Source organism: Panonychus citri, unplaced genomic scaffold, assembly GCF_014898815.1.
Source record: "Panonychus citri isolate SS breed McGregor unplaced genomic scaffold, ASM1489881v1 Contig00072, whole genome shotgun sequence".
Taxonomy (NCBI): domain Eukaryota; kingdom Metazoa; phylum Arthropoda; class Arachnida; order Trombidiformes; family Tetranychidae; genus Panonychus; species Panonychus citri.
In genome coordinates, this window is record NW_026515477.1 from 602929 (window position 1) to 628850 (window position 25922).

The 25922-nt window shown below is 29.2% G+C and overlaps 5 protein-coding genes across 6 annotated transcripts; 2 read left to right on the forward strand and 3 right to left on the reverse strand.

Annotated features, from left to right (window-relative positions):
- Positions 1 to 456: 456 nt before the first annotated feature.
- On the forward strand, positions 457 to 10567 carry LOC128386487 (probable serine/threonine-protein kinase DDB_G0282963). Of its 2 annotated transcripts, XM_053345524.1 has the most exons (7): positions 457 to 1219; positions 3790 to 4355; positions 5045 to 6772; positions 7671 to 7780; positions 8887 to 9185; positions 9289 to 9459; positions 9664 to 9803. In XM_053345524.1, exons 1-6 carry the CDS (start codon positions 1080 to 1082, stop codon positions 9290 to 9292), a joined length of 2847 nt encoding a protein of 948 aa, XP_053201499.1. In that variant the 5' UTR covers positions 457 to 1079; the 3' UTR covers positions 9293 to 9459; positions 9664 to 9803. The 2 variants fall into 2 exon arrangements, with proteins under 2 accessions (XP_053201499.1, XP_053201498.1); XM_053345523.1 differs by lacking the exon at positions 9289 to 9459 and having other exon boundaries at positions 458 to 1219; positions 9664 to 10567.
- A 2973-nt stretch (positions 10568 to 13540) lies between these two features.
- On the reverse strand, positions 13541 to 19268 carry LOC128386536 (uncharacterized). The gene is made up of 2 exons (XM_053345579.1): positions 18614 to 19268; positions 13541 to 14575 (listed from the first exon to the last, which is right to left on the reverse strand). Exons 1-2 carry the CDS (start codon positions 18883 to 18885, stop codon positions 14458 to 14460), a joined length of 390 nt encoding a protein of 129 aa, XP_053201554.1. The 5' UTR covers positions 18886 to 19268; the 3' UTR covers positions 13541 to 14457.
- A 441-nt stretch (positions 19269 to 19709) lies between these two features.
- LOC128386688 (60S ribosomal protein L35a-like) lies at positions 19710 to 20502 on the forward strand. The gene is made up of 2 exons (XM_053345754.1): positions 19710 to 19870; positions 19982 to 20502. Exon 2 carries the CDS (start codon positions 19990 to 19992, stop codon positions 20443 to 20445), a length of 456 nt encoding a protein of 151 aa, XP_053201729.1. The 5' UTR covers positions 19710 to 19870; positions 19982 to 19989; the 3' UTR covers positions 20446 to 20502.
- Positions 20420 to 23507, reverse strand: LOC128386683 (uncharacterized). Its single transcript, XM_053345748.1, is given in 3 exon segments — positions 20420 to 20684; positions 20687 to 21019; positions 21080 to 23507. Coding segments are annotated over 3 exon segments (2862 nt in total). The 5' UTR covers positions 23484 to 23507; the 3' UTR covers positions 20420 to 20559.
- Positions 23508 to 23645: 138 nt separating this feature from the next.
- LOC128386686 (ADP-ribosylation factor 6-like) lies at positions 23646 to 25858 on the reverse strand. Its single transcript, XM_053345752.1, has 4 exons — positions 25668 to 25858; positions 25333 to 25436; positions 24871 to 25069; positions 23646 to 24156 (listed from the first exon to the last, which is right to left on the reverse strand). Exons 1-4 carry the CDS (start codon positions 25747 to 25749, stop codon positions 24008 to 24010), a joined length of 534 nt encoding a protein of 177 aa, XP_053201727.1. The 5' UTR covers positions 25750 to 25858; the 3' UTR covers positions 23646 to 24007.
- Between the last annotated feature and the right edge of the window lie 64 nt (positions 25859 to 25922).

Consider the following 25922-nt stretch of genomic DNA (forward strand, 5'->3'; position numbering starts at 1 on the left):
TGATACATGAAGAAGAGAGAGAGAGAGACTGGATTCTAAGAGAGTGGGAAGAACGAGATTTGGATTAAAAGAAAGAGAAGAAAGAGAAAAGAAAGAGGCAAAAAAGGGAAGGTTTTCTCAGAGTAGAAGAAAATTTTTCATGCTAACTGAGTTTAACGACTTACCTTCTACCTGTAAATGAATGGAAAAATGTAATAATAATAATTCTGATAATGGTAATAACTGAAAAGTAACTTCCCCATTTTGTCTTACTTTTTCATCTTCTTCTTTCTTTTTTTGTCTTTATCTCTCTTTCTTTCTTTCTTTCTCTCTCTCTCTCTCTCTCTCTCTTACCTTTTCTTGGTTTTATCTCTTTCTTTATCCAGATGAGTTCATTGCCAATCCATTAATCTATCCAACTCTTTTATCGTTTATTATTATTTCTGTTGATTTGGTTACTCACTTTGATTGTTATTCTTGATGTCGTTGTTTTCATCCCAACCTTTTCTCAGTTCTCAAAGATAATGTTAACTTGTCTCTCTTTTCACTGGTTCCTTTTGACAAGTTTCAGTTGCTGATCAACTCACCTTAAAGGTAGCGAGTTAAATCAACACAGTTTATTAAAAGATAAACACTAATCCATTTACCTTTTTGTTAATCTTTTGTTTTCCTTTTAATCTCAAACTTTTTCAATTTGTTTGTCAATCTAGTTTCCAATGTTTATTTCTAATGTTACCCAAAGATTATAACTGTAAATCTTGATCATCATCGTTCTCATCAAATTAAAGAGAGAAAATGTTAACAATCAACTAACCAACAGCAATCGGAGAAATTAAATCAACACAATCAACATAAATTTAAATAGAAAATCAAAGTTTCCATAGTGAAGGCGATTGTTTTTCTCTATCTCTCTCATTCTCTTTAATTGTTGAATAACATTTTTCTTTCATCTTCTTAATTCCAGTTAATTGTTCCATTGATTTGGATTGTGTGTTTGTTCATAACTGTTGATTGTTTTCTTCTTCTTCTTGCCGGACTAATCATCGTTAATTGTTTGTCTTGTTTAGTTTTAATTGTTGTTTCACCTTTGGGTTCAAATAATGTTCTGTTGGCTATTGAAAGAAGCCAAAATGCCCGCCGTTGACGAAACAAACATTGGCGCTCTCGCCCTTCATTATGCCGCTGCCAAAGGTTGTCCCGTTTGTGTTAAATTGCTCGTTGAATCTTGTCCCGAATTAAGGTAATTCACAGTTAATCTCATATTCTAATTGTCGACCAAATTTCTGATTGATTAGCTCAATTTCTGACCATTTAATAGACAGAAAAGAGAGAGAGAGAGAGAGAGGAATATAAATTTCCATCTCTTCCGATCAGATGATCTGATGTACATGCTTTTTACATTTACTATTCACTTGTATCATTTATCATCTTTACTTAATTATATCAATTAGAATTTCTAATTATTATCGTTAATTGTTATTTATTGACATGTTCTCTTTTACCATCAAGCCCATTGTTGTATCTTAAATTGATTTAACGTGAAACCAATCATGTGAATCTATTGAGTCTTTTTCCTAATGATACGATGATCACAATTTAAATCTAAATCGTTCTTAATATATACATTAACCATTCCAATTTGATTCAATTGCTAATCACTGTCACGTTCATATGCATATGATTTTAAGTATTAATGTCAATCCATTTGATAACAGTAATAATAATAAGGTAACATTTCACTTTACCTGACAATCAAATTGATCCAATGATTATCAATCCGTAAAATAATCAATTCAACTTAATCAGAAGATTCAAAGTTTTTTTTTCATCATCAATTCAAATATTAGTTTATCGTAATTCTAATATAATAAAATAACCTAAGGGCATAATCATGATCAGAATTCATATACATGTAATATGTATAAGTTTTCTCTCAAAAAAAATAGTGTATCAGTGATTCAATGATTTCCATGGTCGATAGATGAAAAAATATTTCGATTATTCTGATCAACATAATCAGAACTATTATTATTATTCCTATCAAACTGATCTGAATTTCTATTGAAAATCCCAATATATCATATTTTTGTGCTTCAGAATTCATTGATTATCCTCATCCCATTCATCCTCATAATCAAATATAACCTCTAACTTATCAACCTTAACCTTATTAATCTCAATTGTGACTCTCTCTCTCTCTCTCTCTCTCTCTCTCCAAACAGTAATAATTACAATTATCATGATCCGTATGATTATATCAACAGTAAATTACCTTTTACCCCTTAATATTTATCTCTTCCTCCTTTAGCATCTTCATCTTCACGCTCAGCGGTTTCTCAATTCATTTAGCGTAATTTTTTGCTTCTTTTTTCACCTTTTTCTACCTTTTCCTCTTTCAAGTGCTTGTTACAGTGTTTTTTTTTACACAGCACTGTACATAATTTTCACAGTACAACACTGTTACTGGTATTATAATATTGGCACATAACAAATATCAGCTTAACTGTTTCTTGAGGCTTCATTAGTCACCCTATCGTTACCTTAGTCTGAAAACTTAATGATATCGTAACGATAATCATAATATTATTATCTTTCTTTTTTTTTCTTCAACACTCAATTCTTATTATCTATTGAATTTCATTTTTTTTTCTTACCATGATGATGATGATGATGATGATTGCTTCACATCTCTTGCTTTTTCAAACCCTTTAACTTGTCATCATCTTCTTCCCTCATCATTATCTCCATCATCTCTTTTTACCAATGATTTTTCAATAACCACTTTCGCAAATCAAATTATCTCAAATTTCCTTGTTTTTCCAATCCATTTGCTTGTATATAAACCAGGAAACAAGTTATCATATTTTTTTTACCTTTTCTAATTTTTTATCGTTTATCTTTCTTACCTGTAATAGTTTTACCTGTCAGTTTGCTATTCTCATTATATTTACCTTTTTTTGTCTTACTTTTAATGCTATTAACTTACAATTATCTCAACTGTTACTGTTTTTGTTTGTTTGTTTGTTGGCTTAATGGTTTTGTAGTTTTTTACTTGATTATTAGATTGATATTGTTAATTGTTGATGCTATTGTTATGATTGACCGTTGATGTGGTTAACTTTGCAATAGTTAATTACCTAGTGATTATCATTTAAACAATGAACCTCAGGTATCATTGATGAACATTGATTTTACAACTATTACCTTTTATCTTTGTCAAGGTCATTTGTTTTGACCATTGTACTTGGTCATTTAAATAATTTACCGTTATCATTATTATTTTCATTATTATAACTGTTATGACAATTTGTTAATTACTATGAGTTTGTTTTGTAAACAACAATTAAACTCAAATTATTAATATTATTATTTTGTTTGCTTTTCAATGTTATATTATTCAATGATTTTTATCTCGCTAATTAATTACTCAATCTGAACTTTGGTTTATAATTATAACTGGATTAACATTATTAACCTTCAATGATTTTGTTGAAGTTCAATATAAATATATTTTTTTTAAATACAATCAAGATTAAAATCTTGCTTTGTTTTTAATAATTAACATGATAACAATTAGTTCCCAGTAGTAATCAGTGATTTAGCTAATAAACAATTATTATTATCCAGTAATTCACTTTACACTAATTAGAATGAGAATTAAATTTATTTAAGTCTTTTTTTTTATCAAAAAATCGCAGTTTTTTATTAGTCCATTGTTATTATAATCTAATATTTGCTTGACCTGTCTCGAGATTAGTTAGTTGATTTAGTTTTAATTGTTTTTTTTTTTTCATCTAATCATGTTAATAGAAATGCCTGTGGTTGTATTGACTCACTTGATTATTGGAATACTCATTTACCTGGACATCATCATGGTCCTAATGGTGATAACTTTTACCTTCGTTCGGGAGACGTTGGAGTTACAGGATGTGGAAATGGTTCTAGTGCCAATGAGAATGTTAATAAGTCAACAGATAACCTTGTTTTCCCTCGGAAACATTCAACAGCCACCACAACAAATTCAACTCCAACAACCGTAACATCACCTCATCACCATCATCTTCACCATCACCATCATCCGCATCACCATCCACACCACCATCATCATCATAATCATAATCACCATCAACCAGCTCACAGATTAAATTCAGCAGGAAACAGTAGTAAAGCTTCAGATTCTGGGAAAGAATCGGTTGCTGATGAAGATTCCCTTCTACCACCATCAACATCATGTTCTGAGCCATTTTTCCTCCATGATCCCTCGTGTGTCACCTCAAATGACCGGGTCAAGAAATTATTTCGCAAGAATCGGCCCAAAGGTCCATCCAAAGTCTATGAGAAACACCGTAAACCCGATAATCATTCAATCAAATTAGGTAAGATCAATTGACCGTTCCAATGATGATCGATAATCTTAACCATGCAAATCAGTTAATTGTCAACTAAATTAAACAGTCAAATGTCTATATAAACATAATCAACTTTATCTCAGAGTCTTTTTTGTCCAATTAACATGCAATTTGATCATGAAAACCATTGATTGTTAAAAATTAATTATAACACTCAACTGATGATTAAATTCAATACAATTGAATGTGATTAACTTAATTATTGGTTAATAATTGGCTCTAATGAATATCAATACAAAAAAAAATGAGACGAATCAATTGTGAACAATGTTAATAAGGTTGACTTAATTGTCATCATTAAGATTATCGTTAATTACAATTCATTTTTGATTAACAATAAGCAATTGGTAAACCGTTAAATGTTTAAATTAATATTATAAATAGAATCGAGCAATTAAATTAAAGAATTGAGAGAAAAAAAAATTAACTCATAATTAAATTAGTGACACTAACCTTTAATTATTTGATTAATACAAATGAATAAATTGTGAATCAAAAGCAGATCAAATGATTAATGATATAGTCAAGATTAATTATCGTTAATTGTTGTTTAATACTTGATTTCCGTTCATTTTTTTCTGTCTCAATTAAAGATCAACAGTCTACAATTAACTAATTTCTTTTTCTCTTCTCATGTCTTATAATTGAATTAACAGTTAAAGCTGAAGTTTATACCAATTCAGATGAAGGAACAAGTTTATCGGAATCATCTGATCCTCTGCCTGATTATGATCATGATCATATTAAAAGTGATTCATCCTCAAGTCCACCAGCATCCGAATTGACATCATCAATGTCCAGTGGAGTAACTGAATCATCCTCATCTTCATCTTCATCAACCAATAGTGATAAATGTATTTACTCAGAATTTGATGATCTAGAGAAAAGAATCTATCAAGAAGTTGATGAATTAGAACCAATTGTTGATTCGACCAACAAGAAGATGGAAGATGAATCGTCGAATAACAATAACAACAATAATAATAACAATTCTAATCATTTAAATAATAGTAATATTGGAACAATTAACCGACTCAATTCAAGTGTATGTTCAGAAATTTATATTAAAGATAAAATCTATTCAATCGACTCGCGTCCACTCAAAGTGGCACCAAATGACCGTCACAAAGAGGTTAAAAATTTGATCGCAAAACTAGATGTCCACGAATCGACAAACACAACAACAACTACTACTACAACAACAACATGTTCATCACCACCGGCAACACTTAATCGAGCCTCATCATCATCAACAATCAACCAACTGACCACAACTACAAACGGACCCACCTTGACATCAACACCAACCGTTAACCAGCAAACTCAGACAACCCCTAGTATCCAAAGTCATCAGTTGCCTCCACCTCCACCACCACCACCCCCGGCCAACTTGTTGATGTCTAAAGAATCCTCAAAATTACCGTTAACTTCATCTTCTTCCTCCTCTTCATCCGAGTACGAAGAGCCTGGAGCCAATTCAACAACCTCCAATGGTGCAGATAAAAATCGTAAAATGAAAACACTCGGAGCCAAACAATTAGCATTTATCCCACCACAATTTAATTCACCACCAGATTCAGATACTAACATTAAACCCTCTGAATATTTGAAACGTGTCGCAGGTAAAACAATATCTGCTGGGCCAAGATATGCAAATTCAGGCTCTGGACCAGGAATCGGTGGCGGTGGTGGAGGTTGTAAGGAGATGATATTCTTTGAGAAAAGACGAATCAAAAGAAGCTCATCAGAAACTCATCTCTATCAACCTCATCTAAATTCATCATCTTGCTCATCATCCAATGAATATGAAGCAATCAAAGATGACTCACATTCTTCAGCATCATCAGCTTCAACTCATAATCTACACCATCATCATCATCATCATCACATCTCACACCACAATCTTCATCATCTTACCCATCATCATCCACTTCGTCCCTCATCATCAGCAACCTCTGAACATTTATATGAAACTTGCCACTCAAATAAATCAGGATGGTCAAGTTCAATGCGATCAGAATCAAGTTGCTCCAGTAGTTCAAGTAATAACATTAACTCAACTCTAAACGGCTCTGGATTAACAAACGGCAATGGATTAAACTCTAAATCCAATCTGATTAACCGAAACGGTTTAACTGGATCTACATGTAACTTAGGCAATGGGTATGTTGGAATTGCATCTCCTGGACCAGTTGAAGGTGGAAAGGGAACTTCATTCAATGAATGTTCACAATCTAACAGCAAATCAATTGTTGAGTTAACACCAATAACTAATCAGTCCTCATCTTCATCATCATCAAACTTGAATGGTAACTGTAACTTTACCGTTACTCAGGATGAACTCAAGAGAATCCACCTGAGGAAAACAGTTAAACCTTCAAACGGTTAGTTATTATTACCTTTTATTATTATCATTTATTAACTATTATTATTTATTATATTGTTTATATATTTGTATGTGTGTGTGTGAGTTGTTTTATTTTATCATTATCGTTGCAGTTGAATGATAATTAAAATTAGTTCGTGTTTCAAGTGCAAACTGATTGTGAGTGTATCATGAAAGGGACGGTAAGATTATGATGGTGACAAAGAAAATGGATGAAAATAATTAACATGATGATAAGATAATGATACAAATTAAAAATGATGATTAAGAAGAAGAAAATTATTTGAAAGTGAGATTAATATTAAAAGAATTGAATATTTTATTATATTTTTACTTGTAGAATTTTAATTTCAACTAATTATCAATCCTCGAATTAGTTTCAATTGAAGCCTATCGATATGTTATCGATTCAATAGAAACAGAATTAGAAAGAAAAACAATTGTTTCAACATCTTTAATTGACCAATTAGTTTCGTAATTAACTCTTAATTGTTGTAGATTTTGCAATATTTATCACTACAATTAACTAATTACTTCAACTAGGAAAGGAAAAGTTTTACTCTCTCTCTCTCAATTGTAGTGTTTACATAAATTGAATTGAATAAAATAATATAATCACCATTGAATTTTCATGATAATGGTTAACAATCAGATTATCATTTTGTTGATGATTAAAGTTGACAATTTATCAATTGTTGATCCGGTTTACCTGTGGGTCTCTAACCTGTTGGAATTGTTGATCTTTGAAAGCAAAAATCGAGTCTCGGTCTTTTTTTTAATCCAATTTTCTTATTCTTTTAATCATTTATCATTATTGTACATGGAATTATTTTATTAATTTTAATCTTCTTTTTTTCTACTCTTTTTCTCTCTCAATTTATATATATAAATAACAGAACGAACAACAGTATTATTACATAAGAATGATGTTATCGCCGAACTGAAAATGTCCAAAGATTTGGATGGAATCAAGAAGAAAAAAGAACAGGAAAAAAGTCGAGATGAAGTAAGAGAAAAGTTTTTTATTTCTATTAATTTGGTTCAATTTTTTTTCCTTCTTGTTGTGTTTCAATTTAATTTAATTCTGATTCATGTGTATTATCAGTGATCATGAAAATGATAATCATATTGATCCAGAAAAAAAGGTTATGATGATAAAAATAACAACATGAAATATCATCTGATTGGTGTTGATTTGATAATAAAGTTAACACTCACGTAATGGTGATCATATTTAAGGTGTGATATCATCATGATGATGACTCTCAGCATCATTTTCAGTGTTTGTTGGTCCGTAAGATGGGTTTGGGAGAGAGAGAGAGGATGAGGATGATGACAAATTATTATTATCTTCTTTTTATTATTCTCTCATAATTGGGATCAATGTTTCAGTCTCAAAGTTTCAGGAATTGAGAGAACAGAAAAAAGTGAAATGTGAGAATTGCAAATGTCTATCAAATTATCATGTTCTTGATGACATTTGATTTAATCACATGTAACATGATTTAACTTGTTGTTTTCTTCATCATTATCGTCTCATTATTAACATCGTTTTCATGGTAAACATGATGATTTCTTACCGATAAACAATTGAAACTTGACTTTCCATTGAAATATCTTTGTCAATCTATTCAACATTGATTTCAAAGAGAAATATTTCCCATTGATTGAACTTGATTATTTCTCCATTGGAAATATATGAGTATTACTTTTATCGTTATTCTGATGATGAATGAAATTTTTTCCTTCTCTTCTCATGATCATGTTGATTATTTGATAAGGTAAATTTTTCCAAAGGTTAAAAGGATGATCAGTATAAAGTAGATTTGCTTTTAAAAGGTAAATCATTTATGTTGAAAGAAAAATGAATCTACATCTTGAGAATTGAGTGTAGACAGAATTTTGTTTGAAACATGAAATTGAAAATGAATTTTACCCAGAAGATGAATTGATCATGGTAATCACCGTAACTATTTACAATAAATCAATTCTATTTACAATATTGGCTTATAGAACTTTGTTGTTGTTGTTGTTATTATTATCGTTGAAAAGTTCATGATAACTTTCAGCTACTTGGTCTGAACTTTTTTGCTTTTATCCTGCTCCTTTCAGGTAAAAGATAAAATCGCTGAACTAGCTACTGAATATACGGTGGAAAAGTTTCTAGATAAAGTCGCCACCCATGATAATAGTGGTGTACCAATTCCTCAATGGAAAAGGCTCATGTTAGCCAAGAAAAGCGCTGAAAAAGCTCGTAAAGAAGCTGAACAAGAATTTCTGAATGACCATGAAGCGAAAAGGATAAGTGCTATACCCGAATGGAAGAGGCAATTACTTAATCGTAAAGATGATTCTAATTATGGTTACATCTCATCTAACTCATCCACAACCTCGTCAACTCCAACAGAAAGGTAATCACTTGACTGACCATTGGTCATTTTCATATTTATTTTTGATTAACCCACAAGATTATCACATTTATCTTGACTAATATGACATTATTTCACTATACAGTTAATGTAGGTCAAACTAATAACTTTTGCTTACTAATTGGACTCTTACCTGTGATTTTAATTTTACCTGATAAACAATTTTAATTTAAAAACACTGATTGATTGATTGATCCTAATAACACAATAATAATGTTAATTATCAGCTGATTGGCTTAATTATAACTATAATAATGTAATGTAAAGTTTTGTTATTTTGTCTCTCATTTACTCGTAACTTTTTAATCATTAATTTTACTAATTACTCTCACAAATTTAACTTTGATTGCAACAATTAAGATTTTAGTTTTTGTTTTGCCTTCACAATTAACTAATTTTTTTACTAACTTACTTTTTTTTGTCTATTTTACTTTCTTATCCCAAAAATTGATCAACAAAGTCACAGAATTGAGGATGAAGTTAATTCCTCAATGGAATCAACTAATCAATGTAATCATCAACATCGTCATCATCATGATCACCACCGAGAATCAAATGCTCCTTGGACATTTGGATTGAGAAAAACCAATTCAATCTATTGGTGATTAACAGTAAACAATCAAATGATTTATTCTAAGTGTCAATTGATTGAACTATTAAAAGGAACAACAATCAAATCAACAATCAACTAATCGTAAAGAAAAAGTTAACTGTTTTTTTTTATCATCATCATCACAATCAATGGATTTCAAAGTCACAATGTTTTTCAAGTTGATATCAAATATTGACAATTTATTTACAGATGATAAGTGATAACAATTAAGTCTAACAATCAACGCCAATGTTAATCAAAAATGAATCAAAGCCAACGAACGATAGTTAATTGTAACCCTGTAAACTAATAATTTTAATTCCTTCAAAACCAATCGATTGATAATTTTTTAAATTGATTTTTTTTCTATTAATCATTTTCTACTAATTTGATTTTAATCAAATTACATAATCATTAAGATGACAATTAACACTTTAAATTGAAGTTGTGATAATTTGAGTTCGTAGACATTCATAATTAAGAAATAGATTTGATTGATTATTGATTGACAGTTGATTAACTAATTGCTTTTTTTTTGTTTAATTACAATAATGTAATCAACCAGCTCTCTACTAATTGATTTTTAATTTTGTTTTTTTTTGTTACAATTTGTTGTGATTTATAATCAAATCAATTTAAAATATATATTATTTTATATCATTTATCAATCAATCAATTATGAAACATAAAAAATATGATAAATTGTAGCAATTAATTTTTATCTTGTAATTGTTTAATTGGTTAATTAAAAGATTTATTTTATTTTTTTTGATCAATTTCGTTAATTCATCAATTTTAATTACTCTCAAACTGGTGGACAATCAAGTAATCAATGTTATTGGACCAAATGAGACGAAACAATTTGAACAAATTGATTGTTAATTGTTGTCCTTTTCACTTTCTGGTTGAAATTAATTTACCTTAACAATCATGATTAACGATGACGATTAATGGTTAAGGTTAATGAGTCTGATTAATTGTTGTTTGAATAGTTGAATGAATGGCTAAATTAAATTGTCCAGTTTCGAGTACAATTAACTTGACAACAATGAGGTTAATCACAAGTCTTTAATTTCAAATGATCTGTTAACAGTAATTGTCCCCATCATTTAATCATTAACAGCAATCAACTGATTCCCTGATAAATTAAACTCCCAACGGCTCATTGATTGAGATTAACTGTCATGATTAACTTAATCAACATTAACTCACTTTGACAATTGATAAGATAATCATAATTACTGTTTATCTCTGCTGATCCATAATCATCATCGTTTCACTTTCATTGATAATAATTAAATTTATTTCTAAATCAATTGAATTACTTAATAGTAAAATCTGATCTCTATCACCTTGTATCACCATCAATACAACTTTTCAGGTAAAAAAAAGTCATTAAAAAGGAGATGATTGTTTCCAATTAAACTGATGATCAGTTAATCAATAAATAATATTAAACATTTGAAAAATTAAAAAAGTTAAAATCATTAACTATCATCATTAAGAGTAACAATCAACTGGGAAGTATCATCATGATATCATTTATTTATATTACTCCTTTTCCAATGCTAATGGATATCATGATGAGTGAAAGTTCTGGATGAAGGAGATTCATGATTATCATGAAAAAGTTTAGGAAAAAAAATAGAAACTGAATAACCAGCATTGAATCAGAATAATTTAGCTGAAAATTTACCAAAGGATTTGATGGGTAAGTTGATACCAGAATTTCATGGTTAATCTAATGAAGCACAAAAGGAATGAGATAAAATCATCTGATTAACATGTTGAGTTTTTTTTCTGTCTTCATCTATTCAGGGAAAGAAAAAATTTCCATGAAATGTTTTTCTCTTGGCTTAGAACTCGAGATTTGGAAACTTTATTTTTTTCTATTCCAAGACTTTAATGAAAAGCTAAAGACTTAAGTCTGATTTTTTTTTCTTCTCTTAAATTCCCTTCAAGTATAATAACAAAAATTGCATTCGAAATATTGATATTAGAACTTTTTTCTTCCACCCACTCATCGAATTTGTTGAGTTAATTGTAGCACTCATTTTCTATCCTTAATGTGTTAATTTCCAATGATAATCATTGAAACACTTACTCGATGTTTCCTTTGTAGAGAAAACAAAACAAACAATTCTTAAATCTTTCACCATGAACATCAAATTATCATTCATCTTATCATCATCATGTTTTCCTATGGGATAAGAATATCATCTAGTATTTTCATTAAATTGGTTCTAAGACTTGAACAAGTTCATTTCGTTGAAATTGTTACAAAAGTTGAAAGTTGAACATGAAAATGGTTTAGTAATTAAAGACAAAACTCAATTCTACTATTAATTACTAGCAACAATCTAAATCATGGTTTAAATTACCAGACAACAATCAACGATATTACAGACTTATCAAGCTAAATGTATTTATATTAATATCTTTTGAGATAAAAGTAAAATCTTCAATGAATATTGAATGGGAAATAAATGAAGATTTGATATTATATCATTTTCCTCAGTGGGTATTAAGATATTGTTATTTTTTATCTTCCTCTTTCTTCACCTTACCAGACACTTGAGAATTGTTTGAATGTTTTCCTAAATTCACCATGTAATATGTTTCCCATCATCATGATTATTATCATGGTAACTGAACAATAATCAACTTTTCAATGTAACTCTATATCTTTACTCTGGTTTCTTGACTGAATTTGGGATTAAATGAGTTCTGCTTTTATTATTATCATCTCTTGAATCTTTATCTGGTTTCATATTCAATTATTAATATCATATCTTAACCTAATCAAGTCAAGATTAAATTGTTATATCAACAATTGATGATGTAAAAACAATTGACTATTTATTATTATCCCAATTCAATTGTTTATTTGGTTGTATATTGATTATTAAAATTTGGGGAACAATTAAAATCAATTGTAAGTATTTGCTTCGAGTTGATTTAAAACTGTACGATATTAGTTAATGATTAAGATTGTAATTACTTCCTGGTCACATTAATCGTTACAATTAAAATTGTTTTGTATCATCAGCTGATTGTGATGATAATAATGACGTTTAACAGTTAATTGTTTGGGTTGATTGTTACAAATTGTCCAAGGAAATGGAAACAAGTGAATGTTAAATTTAGTAGATTAACTAACATCTTGGTGAGTAAATGAGACACAAACCAGAAACAAGTGAAGCAATTAAATTAACTCTGTTTTGTTGGAACTGAATTAACTTTGGATGAACACAGAGAGAGAGAGAGATAATCATCTTAATTCTTAATCATCATCAACATCATCATAATCATCATCAAGGTTAATTATTATGAATGAATGAATAAACACAATTTATCATTTACAATGAAAGTTGATTATCATTTTGATTAAAAATTTTCTCTCATCACATTTAATCAGGTTAATAAATGATTTAAGTTAACAGTTATTTTGATTGTTATTATTATTATGATAACAATTTACAATTTATTGTTATTGATCTTTAACCTTATTTGATTGTTGTTGACAATTTATACATTAATACTTAACCATATTGATTAATTGATTGTTAAGGTTGTAAAAACATTTAACATCCGCCTTTTGGTGTATTGATTGTAAATTTATGGTTCCACTAGTGAATCAATTAAATTGATCACAATTAGCGTTTAATTAAACTTACTGTGTTTACCAAACGGTAACCAAATTGTAATCAAATTAATGATAATCAAGATAATGTATCTGTATGTGTTTCTAGGTAATTAAGCTTGATTGTTTGAAGATTTTAATTTTCATGTTCCCTGCTAATTAAAATGATTACATGATAAGGGTGAAGTTTAATCAATGAATTAACTATTAGGCTTTGAGGACTTAAGTAATTAGATTTGATTGAGTAATTGTAATAGTATTAGAGAAACAAAATTAATATTAATACGGAAACGAGGGGTTGATTATTGTAACAATTAGTAAATCAGTGAGGAATCAAATTGTTGTTCATTTTCTTGTTATTATTATATAAATAAAATCGGATTAAATTAAAAGTATCATAATTATTATAATCGCAATTAGTATTATTATATTAACATTGAATTTACGATTAGTGGATTTAACTTTTTGTTTTGATAATCAATTGGTCACAATTAAGTTTAACCAAACCAACTTTTCAACTAATTAGTAAAGTTAATTGTTCATCGTCATCATTGATTAGTTGAATTTTGGCTTTAGATTTTTGTTTCTTTCAGAGTTCTAATTATTATTAATTATACATTTTTGATTAAATCTTTGTTTACAATCAATTTTTACCAAATTATTATTAAGATGATGAAATTGGATTAACAAGGTAACAAGATTAAGAGATGAAGGGTTAAAGGGATTGGGGAGAAAGATGGAAAAATTAAAATGATCAACTAATTGTAACAGATTAACAGGATTTCTAATTGGATGTTGATAATTTGAGAAAGCAAAATGATTGAAAACAATTAACTAATGTCAATGTTTCCCAGTGATGAAGTTGTTACAAATTGGATTAGTATTGGTTAACTAACTGATTAACAATCAATGATTAGGAATAAGGAGTTAATTGTTATTGGTTTTTTTTGTTTTTGCTCTTGGAAACTGTTGATTAATCAGATTAATCTCTTTGATTGTTGGCTTTTCAATTAACGTTTTTATCGCTTCTTTCCAGGTCCACCAGCAAATTCAGCATTAGCCAAACCAACGAGATGCTTAGCTGCCCTTTGTCCAGATAATCCTCGCCTCAGGCCAAGATCTAATCCTCGTTTATCACTGAACCAAATAGATAATAAATTCATTTATAAATATATCGGAATTTAAATTCAGTTCATTTGATCATGATGTCACTTTGATCAATTCCAGATCAGGGGACAATCAATCATGCAAATGTAATACAGAAACAGAAATTTGAACTTGAAACAATCAGTTAACCTTGAAATTTGATTAATGATTAAAAAGTTTTTTTTTTCATTCTCTCAACTGAATTAACTTTGAATGTCTCTTTTTTTTATCATAATAGATTTCAAAATAATCTGAATCAATTCCCTGATGATTTTCAACTGACAATTGGATTAAAATCTAAAGACAATTATCATTTTATCACATTAATCATTGTCAATCATTGGTAATGGTAAATAATTGTAACAATCATCATAATCGTCATCGTCATTATCAACTGATTTTGATTGAATATCTTTGATCAATAATAAGCTGATAATTTTTATCATGTATTGTTTTTCAATCCTCATGAGATGATTAAGAAAAGTATTTAACTAATTGTGATTAAGCTTCGAGAGATGGAAATTGAATCAGCCTCAGTTAATGGATTAACCAGATAAACTAAAGGGTTAATCTGATTGAATGATAAATCATAAAGTTGATCAGATTATCATTAACACGATCATCATGATTATCAACAGTGGATTAATTTCTCTCTTGTGATTAGCTGATTATTTGATTACTTTTTTCATGTAATCAGAACACATTAGATACACATCATGGTGGAAACATTGTTATTTGATTGTTATCATGATAATTTATTTTCTTCACGTCATTGTTAAGCTTAATTCACTCAACAATCAATTGACTATCATGGGGAGTTACAACAATTTAGTTATTATTATGAATACCTTTTAATATCATCATTAATGTAATCAAATGTTCATAATTGTAATCATAATGTACTTATTGATTTTTGATATTAAATTTGAATAACATTCAATGGAGCGAAATCAATACAATGATTAAGAGATTGATTAAAGTTCTGGTATTGATTATTATTGGAATGATTTGAATTCTGATTCTGTAAAAGTTATAACTTTTATTTCTGATTCAAATTCAATGATATTCCTTTGGTTGATTAACTGATTAATGGTTAAAATTAAATTAGCTCAATTGTATCAATCAAAGTATGAAAACTTATAAGTATGATTGAAGTAATTAAACAAAATATCAGCTAAATTAATGAAAATTTGAAAGGTTTAATTGATATCGATTATTTTTAAATGATTATAATTAATCCATGTAAATGATAAGCTCAACCATTAGAAAGATGATTCTGATTAAATTAACACAATCAATATTTTGTCACTATAATTATGATGAACATGATTAACTGATCAATATGAGACAATTAATGAAATAATTTATTCAATTCGTGAAGCAAATGATTAATTAATTGTAAAAATTGAACGAGAAACTGTTACGTTAATGAAAAATATTAATTCATATTGTAACTGAGTTTTAACAATTTAGTTAATTATCATAATGAATATCATGAAATTGGGAATTATGAAATTATCCCCATGTAAGTCAGATTTTAGATGATGAACTTGATCACAATTGAGATATTATTATATAAGAATTTAAATTGTTATCATTAAAGTAATTTAGTCTATTGAGTAAATTGCAAATGTAGAACATGAATGTCAGCAAGACAATTGAAAAGAAATGAATGATTTGAATATATTTCAGGAATTCTCATGAAATTTGAATTATTTGCAAGAATAAAATTGAATAAAATTTCGAGAGAAAAAAAATTCTGATTAAATTTACGAGCATTTAAATTGTCTGAAGATTTTCAGAATCCATTGGAAATTCCCATGTAATTACCATAATTGTCATGATATCATCTTAATTTCTGTCCCGTAAACTTGATCCATCGAGACAATTAATCAACAATTAACTGTAGACAAAGTTGATCCAAATGAAAATGAATATATCAATGAATTAATTACAATTCCAAGGAATAATAATAAACTCGATTCTGATTTAGTCCAAATGAATACGATCAAAACTAATGAGAAAATACTGACCCTCTCTCTCTCTGAATAGAATCTGAATTCATTTCAATCTGAAAGCTCATGTAAATGGAATTGAATTGAAATTCAGAACTAAGCTAATATGAATCAATATGAATTGATTATGATAATTAAATGTTAAAAGTTTTTCTTTGTTTGATAATAAATAAACAATAAGAAAATAATAGTTTATGTTTACTTTGTTTCTCTATTGTTGATATGGATTCTTTTCAGATGATATGTATCATGGAAAATGTTTCATCTTCATATGGATGAATGGATGAAGATGAATATATATCCCATTTAGATTGAGAACGGAAGATGAACATTTCAGGAGATACACTTGACTATTTCATCATCTTCGTTTTTTTTATCATCCTCCATCTTCTTGTCTCATCAATACATCAAGTAAACATCATTTCCAAGTTCATGGGATTGCAAACACTTGACCGTTTTTCACTCATATTCATTGGTCAGTTATTCAGTTATAGTTACTTAGTTTTCAACGTTACGATCAATTTGTCATCTATTTGATTAAATTGATTGATTATCTGTAATTTTTTATTCACTTCCAGAGTCTACTTTTAACTGCTTGTTAAAAGGTTAAGGTGATTAGGTTAATCATGAATATCGATTGACAAATTTACACTTTGATTTGATAGTTTTTCATTTTTGCTTTAAATTGTATTCTCACAATCATCATCAACAAATTGCATAATTAATTGCTACTGATTAGCTGTTAAAGGTCATTGTTTTATCTGCTCATTTGTTTTCTAATTTTGATCTTTTTTTCCTCTGGATAATTAAAGTTCATTGAATTCTGTATTAAGAAACTTTGATTTATTGGGAAGATTCAAATTATTTAGCCAACGGTAATTGATTTATTTAATTAGATACTTTAACGGTTTACTTTTTGATAGTTTACTTTATTGACCATTGAAATTGATGGAGGTTATAACATGATAATCACCATGAAGATGAAAAAATAAGGAACCACTAATATGAAATCAATGAATAAGTGATAATATGTATTCATATGGAATGATTTTTCATGATAATCTTCAGGAATGAATTAGGATTGATACTTTTTCCTAAATAAACAACATTATCATAGTGAAAATGAAGGTGATAACGATAATCATGGTAGATAAATTCATGGAATCATGAAATTTTGAGGTTAAGGTTTTTTTCTCAACTGAATCAAAAATAAATAACCATAAATTACTTTTAAATCCTTTAATCTTCATGTTTTACAATTCATTTGGATTACATGGGAAGACATTGAATCGATCAGTTTGATGAATTTAATTCATTTCTGCAAACAGGTAAACATTTTCAATCCATTCAGATTCCAGCAATCAACAGATAATTAAATTGTTCCTATTGAAATATTGTTGATTTTTTTTTGATTGTTTATTTTTAATTGTTTTCTCAATGTTTACTCATTTCATTGAATTTGTTTCCATTGTAAAAACAACGGAAACAAAAGTTTTCAATGATAATATCAATTGTTTTTTAATTGGTTTGATTTGTTTTTGCTGGATCAAAATGTTTATCACAATTATTATCAACAATTAATAGCTAGATTGATTCTAATCACAATACATTGTATCAATTGCTGTTTATCTGTGGGAATTTAATTGTGGGCGAGTAATTGATTAGCTGTTGATTATCATGTTCATGATAACTTTTCATATTTGGATTAAATCAAATGATTTAGTTTCTGTTTTTTCTTGTCTCATATTCAATTTACTTGATTAATTGTCTTGGGATTAACTGTTACAATTATCTAACAAACTAACAAATACTATTGAAATTTTGTCTCTTCAACTATCAGAGATCTGATTGAATCTATTTAGTTGATTTGATTTCTTTGAGAATTAAATCATTTACAATCTAATAGAATTGATTGAGATTTTCAAGTGACTGTGATTATTTGAGAATCAATTTATTTCATCTTGATAGAAATACTGAATTACAGTTGAATGATTAGAGAATTGATTTAACTCACTTTGTTGGAATTGAATCAAGATTTGATTGTCGTTGTTTTTCCAGTTCATTCAGCATATTCCGCCATTGAATCCATTCCTTGGTTACTGGATCCAAATTGTAACCGGAACCACGATCATCACCATTTGATTGGAAGGTGAGATCAGATGATGTTGGTAACCAACGAAGTGATGAACAATCAACTAAACTAATGGAAGCAATCAAATAGAGGCAAAGGGTTAGGTTAATCAGATTTAACCAGCAAACGGTTGACAATTTGTAGGATGAATTCATTGTTGACAATTTTTGACTTGAACTTGAGGATAAAATCAAATGAATTTTGGTTTTCCGATTTTATTTTATTTTATTTCTTTTTTCCTTATTATTATTCAATAAGAAATTAGAGAAATTGATTGATTCCAATGATAATTTAACCTTTAATCTTGTTACTTTGTTTATTTCTTGTTCGTAGTTAGGATTTTTATCAATGAAACTGATTAATCAGAATTTATAATTAAAACGAGAAAAACTTAACGAATTAAAGTTAATTGTCTGCAGTTTTGGATAGTATGTTGTTCAAAGATATTCTCACACTGGAATGAACTGAAAACTTGAACACTTAACAGTTAACTAACTTCTGATAATAGTTACTCTTCACTCCAAGTTATCGAACTTACAACTTAGAACTTTCTATATTTCGAGTTGAAAAGGAGGGACTTTAGGTCCAAATTATTTTCTATGGTTGATGCGCAATCAATTCTCATTATTTTATGAATTATTTTTCTTTTTCCTAAACTAACCAAACCTATACAAACATTGATTAAGATTTTATTGTGATCAAATAGATTCATCAAAACAACAATCAAATTATTATAAAAACAGCAGAAATTTTAGTTTTTCTTTCTCTCAACAGATGACACTTTTTCAGAATTTTTGACGAAAACAATTAATTTCAATATAAATTATTGGATTTTAATTTTTTCGAAATAATTTATTCCAATTAGTAAATAAATTGAATAGTTTAAAATAATTTCCATTCATTTTTATCGGTTAATTGTTCTCATTTATTGGAAACTTTAGTTTACATTTCGGAGATTGAAACAGATTTTAATTAGAAAACGATCCCTGAAATTCAGCTTCCGCTATTTCCGTTTTCTGACTCGGTAAGTGTTTGAATTTTTTTTGGTTTGATAACCAATTGTTTGGACAATTAATTAGTGTTTTTTAATTTAATTCTGTGGTGTTTTTGGTTAATTAATTTAAGTATTTTCCTCTAAAGGTAAGTTTGGTCACCTACTTGGTTATTTAAGTTGTTCTTTAAATGGCTTGATTCTGGTTTCTTACACTTACATTGTTTCTTTTTTTACTTTCGGTTTATTTTTTTCTTTAGTTTCCACAATGAGTGATAAGAAGGAAAAGAAACCTAAAGCCGCTCTCCCCGTACAAGCTGAGGTTAAACCAAAAGATGACAAGGAGAAAAAGGTTAAGAAAATTGTGAAAAAACGTGTAGCAGCCAAACCCGGTCGCCTCTACGTCAAAGCTGTTTTCCTTGGATTCAAAAGAAGCCTTCGTAATCAACGTGAACATACCTCATTGTTGAGAATTGATGGTGTTACCAAGAGAAAAGAAGCCAGATTCTATGTTGGTAAACGGTGTTGTTTCATGTACCAAGCTAAGAACAGGACAACCGTTCCCTTAAGAAAAGGAAAATACACAAAGGTTAGATGTATCTGGGGAAAAGTCACCCGAGAGCATGGTAACTCTGGAGTTGTTCGTGCTAAATTCAAGAAGAATTTACCAGCTAAGGCTATGGGAAGACGTATCAGAATTATGCTTTGGCCAAGTTTAATCTAGACTTTGATTAATTTTCTTGATGAACCTCTATAAATTAAAGCTTTGCTTAATTGTAAATGCTTACACATCATTTCATTTTTATTTTCAAATTTCCATCAATTTATTTTGCCTACTTTAGATTAGAGTTACAGAATTTGGATTATAATTGTTTTCTTTCTTGATATAATCCAGATACTTTTTTCTCATTGAAGAGCAAACTAATTTTCTCGAGGTGTACAAAAACGAGCAAAATTTTTCATCTCCAGTTTCCGATGTTTCATCTTCAATGTTCCCAGTTGTCTAAAAACGGCTTCATTAGTCAACCACTCAATCTGATTTAATGTTAATGGACAATCGATCATCTTTTTCGCTATTAATTTCTCCTTAATTGCAAACAATCTTTTGGCAAAACTGTGAGCAAAACTAATCCACAATTTAGGTACTTGTTCACTTCGATATCTCGGTGAAGATACAAGATAACTGGACAATCTAGATGATTGTAATAATGCTCGTTGGTAAATATTCAAGGCGACTGATTGATCATCCAACATACTACAATCAAGATCCCAGGAAAGAATTGAAAGATTTAGATTGCCTGAGGAAACAAAAAGAGAATGATAGATTAATCAAGTTAATTATATTCCAATCGACTTACTAATTAAATTCTTCTTAATGTCAACTTTCGGAGAAAATGGATTACAATGGAAAAAGTATTGACAATTTTCGGTTTGATATTTATCGTAATTGTAACGAATTGTCTTGGAATTAAGATGAATATCTCTTCCCTGGAAGGTGAAAAATTCTGATTGGCAAAGAGGATTAGTTGGAAAAGAGAAATTAAATTGTAACTTTTTCGTGTTAATTTCTAATCCATAATTAGGAAAATCGGATAACATTGAAGTTAAACAATTTTTTGCTCTCTCAAGTGACCTGGAAATGAAGACCATGTCATCTTCGATAATCAATCGACCTTCACCATTTTCCAGGCCAAAATTACCGACAACATTTTCCAATACATGAGTTATGTATAAAGAGCATAAGCCACTTGATAAATTTCCACCTTGACGAATTCCCTTGATTAGTTGATAATATCGATTGGGTCCAAGTCGAAGATAAGGAGTTAGAATGTAACTTCGAAACAGAGCTCGAATATCTTGAAGAAAATATTTGGTCAAAGATCGTTTGGGAACGACGACACAATTTTTTCTATTATTAGAAAGGTTATTGATCAGTTCGGTAAATTGTGTTCGACTTTCAATACTAAAGTGATGCTTTTTCACTTGTAATTTGGTGACGAAAGGTTTTACCAGATCGAACTCTTTGATCTTTAGTGGATCTTTTGTTGATGCATTGGAAAATTTTCGATCAAGTTTATCACAGAGTAAATCGAACAATTTACCTTGATCAATGGATGGATAACAATTAACAATGTCCACCCTGACAAAGTACAATTTAGATTCTTGAGATGAGTTCATGATCTCTTTTAAAGTGATCATATTTTGTCGATGTCTTTGAGCAGCCGAATGGTCAACAAGTCGACCCAAGAAATAAGACAAAATTTGAAGACACGAACGAGTCTCGTTTTTACCAGCCTCGACTCGAAGTTTGTTGATTACTCGTAACTTATTAGAACAAGGTATGAATCGAAGATTTGAACTTCGAAGTAAAAGTTTGTCCAAACGAGTCTCTTGTTTAATCTCTTCAATACTGACCGGTTTAAGTTTTTTCTCTTTGGTCAACTTATTGAGAAATTTATCTTGAATACTATTCCAAACAGGATAAGAGTAAAAGTGTAATTTGAAATTTGTTGATTCGGTTATGTAGAAATGAGCTTTCAATAGATTAATGAAATAATCGACTAACCAAATCATGAAAAGATCAAAAAAATATTTCTTCCTGTGGTTACACTTTAGATCGTTGAGCCAGGAACATGAATTAAGATCTAAATTTTGTGGTGTGAAATTTTTTATCATGAATCGTAATTTAGATCCACTGGTTACCAGTAATTTCAATCGATCGAAAATACCTTGACAATTAGAACGTGAACCGAAAAGATTTCGAGGGAAAAGGTAATAGTAAACGCTGTACATAAACGCGATCACTTGATTGTGATTAAATGATCTTCTTAATGAGCTCTGAATGGCCTCCGAAGTGTCCAAACAAATGTCTAAATCGACGGGATGACAACATTTGTTCATCAGGAACTTGAATTTACATCGTTTATTCCGTTTAATCGTTTCATCCATGATTTCTACCAATGGTTCAAATGAAAGTTCATTTTTCAGTTCGATATCTACCGAGCTGAAAATCCGTGACAGAAGATGACGAGGTGTAGTTTCTAAGTGACTATTAAAATATCGATTGGTTTGTTTACCATAAAGAAATTTCCTCTTTGTAATAACTGAAGTTTGTTGATTAGATTTAATGTACTTTTGGCACCAATTATCACAATTTAAACTTGTTTTCTTCAAAGGTTGTGGACAGTCCAAAGTTTCGATTGGCCTTTTCAACGAGTTTTTCTTAGCGTTGTTTGTTTTTGGTACTTGCAAAGGTGTTTCCTTGTTCCAGACGAAATCACAATAATATGGTCCAGTTCGTTGAAGAATGAATGATTCATCGACAATCTCGAAAAATGAACAGACTCGGATTAAGTAATTGATGGAAGAAGAATCAAGCATCCGAATGAATTTACACATTGGTGGATTGGAGTAATAAGAGAAGACATAATCTGGCCTGATGGAGTTCGCGGTGATCACAGGCGATTGATAATAAGCACCAAGACGAGCCTTAAGGACTTCTTTTAAAGCGTTTTGATCAACTGGCTTGGAAATCGGTTTGATTCGGTTAACATCAATAACCGATTTAGATGTTAACAATACGGAATCAAGAGATGAGAAAACATTGACATTTAATTTTGATTCCAGTCCAGTTTCGCGTATTAATTGCGTCACGGGAATCACGGTAAGATAATATTGGTGGAAATGTTTCAAATTAAGATCAGGTTGATTCTCGCTTTTAGAGGTGGGGTCATTAGAAGTTGTTTGAGAATCACAAATCATATTGATGGGTTGAAGAAGAAACTTGAACAATAATTAAATTTGTAACACTAATAATTTTCAAACATAAACATTTGCATGTGTTTCCAAAACAACGGAAATCTCAAATCTCAATCACAACCTTGTGGCTCCATCTTAAAAAAGTGAAGCTTAGGATTAAAGGGATAAGAGGATAAAGATTTACTTTACTAAAGTATTTTAGTTTGAAAGAAGATGATGTGTGAAACTTTGAATTATTTTATCAAATGGATTGAGGATAACAATGAATTGTTGATTAAGTAAGATAAGTGAATGAGTTGTCTTTTTCTGCTAATATCAATTGGAGTAAACTTTTCTTTTTTCTTTCGATTTGTTCTTTTGTGATCTGTTTCCTCTTTCTTTTTCTTTAGCACATCTTAATCTCTTTTTCTTTCTTTCTCCTCTTCCGTTCTCTTTCTGATTGTTGAGAGCGAGGAAAATTTCGTTTATGAAAGGAAAAAAATGGAATATATTTTGTTCTAATCAACAATTTAATCCTAGAAATAACCTCAGGATTTGAAATTGGTCATCAACCAAGTTAAACCTTCATACAGTCCATCTCCGTTCGGGGCACAAGATGGTTGGACAAACCAGTTTCTTTGGTTAAAAGCAGCGACATTTAAACCTAATTTATCTTGAATTTCTGATGGCTTCATAGCTGAAAAGAATAAGAAAAAGACAAAGACAAAAAAAAATTCAATTAGTAATAGTTAAGCAAAGGAGAGAGAGGAAGGAAATACATTTGATTATTAACTCATTTCCATGAAGGATATTTCTATTAACAGTGATTAGAAATAATTAATAAATCGAGAAACAAGTAAGGATAACTATTACCTTAATTTCTAACAAATTGTTTCTTTTTAAACTGCATTGTTATAAGTCATTTTGTAATCGTTTGAAGGTAAATGTTAGTTTTCATTGATTCTTATTAATTATTAGTATCATTTTATAACATTAAATCTTAATTCTAAAGATTATCAAAAGATGAGAGAACTGTAAACTGTATTCGGTTTGTAAGAGAAATCAAATGAAAAGATCTATTGAATTATGAATAAAATAAAGATAATTATGATAATATGATTACAGAAACTTTCTTTCTGTAAGAGTTAAAGCCGAATATCAAATGACAATAATAGGGATGATGATACACATATTATTCATGTAATGTAATGTCTCCAATCATTTGTAAAATTGAGGAAACAAAAAAAAAGCGATAGAGATCAGTAACAATTAGTGGATGGAGAGGTGAGATTAGCAACTATTATTCATTTACTATTGAAAGACTGGAAATGAGTAGCAAAAGGATGAGGTAAAAGTTGAATGTTAAGCTCATTCATCAGTTGATTGTGATAGAGGTAAAAAAAACACTTACCATCTGGGAGATCCTGTTTATTGGCAAAAATTAAAATAATAACATCTCTCATCTCTCTATCGGTTACAATTCGGTATAATTCTTGTCTTGCTTCGTCTATTCTGTCCCGATCTGATGCGTCGACTACAAAAATTAAAGCTTGAGCTCCAATATAATAATGCCTCCAAAGAGGTCGAATTTTTTCTTGCCCACCAACATCCTATTGATAGAGTAAAAGAAAAAGGAGAAAAAAAAGAAGAAGAAAATTAGTGATGTGAAATGGTTGACAGAAAAAAAGAACAAATAAATTTTAAAATGAGAAAACAACTACAACTTAAGATAGTTGTAGAAGCTTTTAACAAGTAATACATAAAGAGAGAAAAACAAAACTCGATATGATTCAACATATACTTGATAACTTTCCAATTAGTTCATTTATGAATTATTATTATCAATGTGATTTGATAAATTAAGAATACATACCCATACACTGAATTTAACTTTCTTATAAGTGACTGTCTCCACATTGAATCCGACAGTTGGAATGGTTGTAACAGATTGATTTAACTTTAATTTATACAGGATAGCTAGAGAGGTGGAAGAAAAAGATAGACAATTAGAGTTAAATCAGTCAACGCACACATAGATTAGGGTGGAAAATTTTTATATAATTAGAGCACTTTAAATCCAAGTCATTTTTTATATGGTTAAAACTATAAACAAAACCATAGAGAAAGAAAAAGAGAGAGAGAAAGATAAAAGAGAATAGAACAAAATGAAAATGGAAAATAAAAATAATAGAAAATAAAAAAACGTACTTGTTTTGCCGGCCGCATCTAAACCGAGCATTAATATTCTCATCTCTTTATTGCCAAATATTTTGGACAATAATTTACCCATGATGGTTATTTAAACTAATTAATACTAATAGACACTTAATTAAGAAACATTGGTAGAATGAGTTGAAGATTGTTAATTATTTTTAATCAGCGAAAGGAAAAGAAAATTTTGTGACAATCAGCTGAAAAGAACATTTTCCTCCACCAGATGGCTCTGCCTTCGCTTCGAAATTA

Excerpts from the sequence above, each read along its gene's own strand:
- LOC128386487 (XM_053345523.1), top strand. The coding sequence starts at position 1,080 with ATGTTCTGTTGGCTATTGAAAGAAGCCAAAATGCCCGCCGTTGACGAA. Across the intron at positions 1,220-3,789 it reads GAATCTTGTCCCGAATTAAG|AAATGCCTGTGGTTGTATTG; the intron begins GTAATTCACAGT and ends TCATGTTAATAG. Across the intron at positions 6,773-7,670 it reads AACAGTTAAACCTTCAAACG|AACGAACAACAGTATTATTA; the intron begins GTTAGTTATTAT and ends TATAAATAACAG.
- LOC128386688 (XM_053345754.1), top strand. The coding sequence starts at position 19,990 with ATGAGTGATAAGAAGGAAAAGAAACCTAAAGCCGCTCTCCCCGTACAA.
- LOC128386686 (XM_053345752.1), bottom strand. The coding sequence starts at position 25,749 with ATGGGTAAATTATTGTCCAAAATATTTGGCAATAAAGAGATGAGAATA. Across the intron at positions 25,070-25,332 it reads AAGTTAAATTCAGTGTATGG|GATGTTGGTGGGCAAGAAAA; the intron begins GTATGTATTCTT and ends CTCTATCAATAG. Across the intron at positions 24,157-24,870 it reads TAAACAGGATCTCCCAGATG|CTATGAAGCCATCAGAAATT; the intron begins GTAAGTGTTTTT and ends TATTCTTTTCAG.
- LOC128386536 (XM_053345579.1), bottom strand. The coding sequence starts at position 18,885 with ATGAATTCATCCTACAAATTGTCAACCGTTTGCTGGTTAAATCTGATT. Across the intron at positions 14,576-18,613 it reads CTTGATTCAATTCCAACAAA|TGATAAACGAGGATTAGATC; the intron begins GTGAGTTAAATC and ends TATTTGGTTCAG.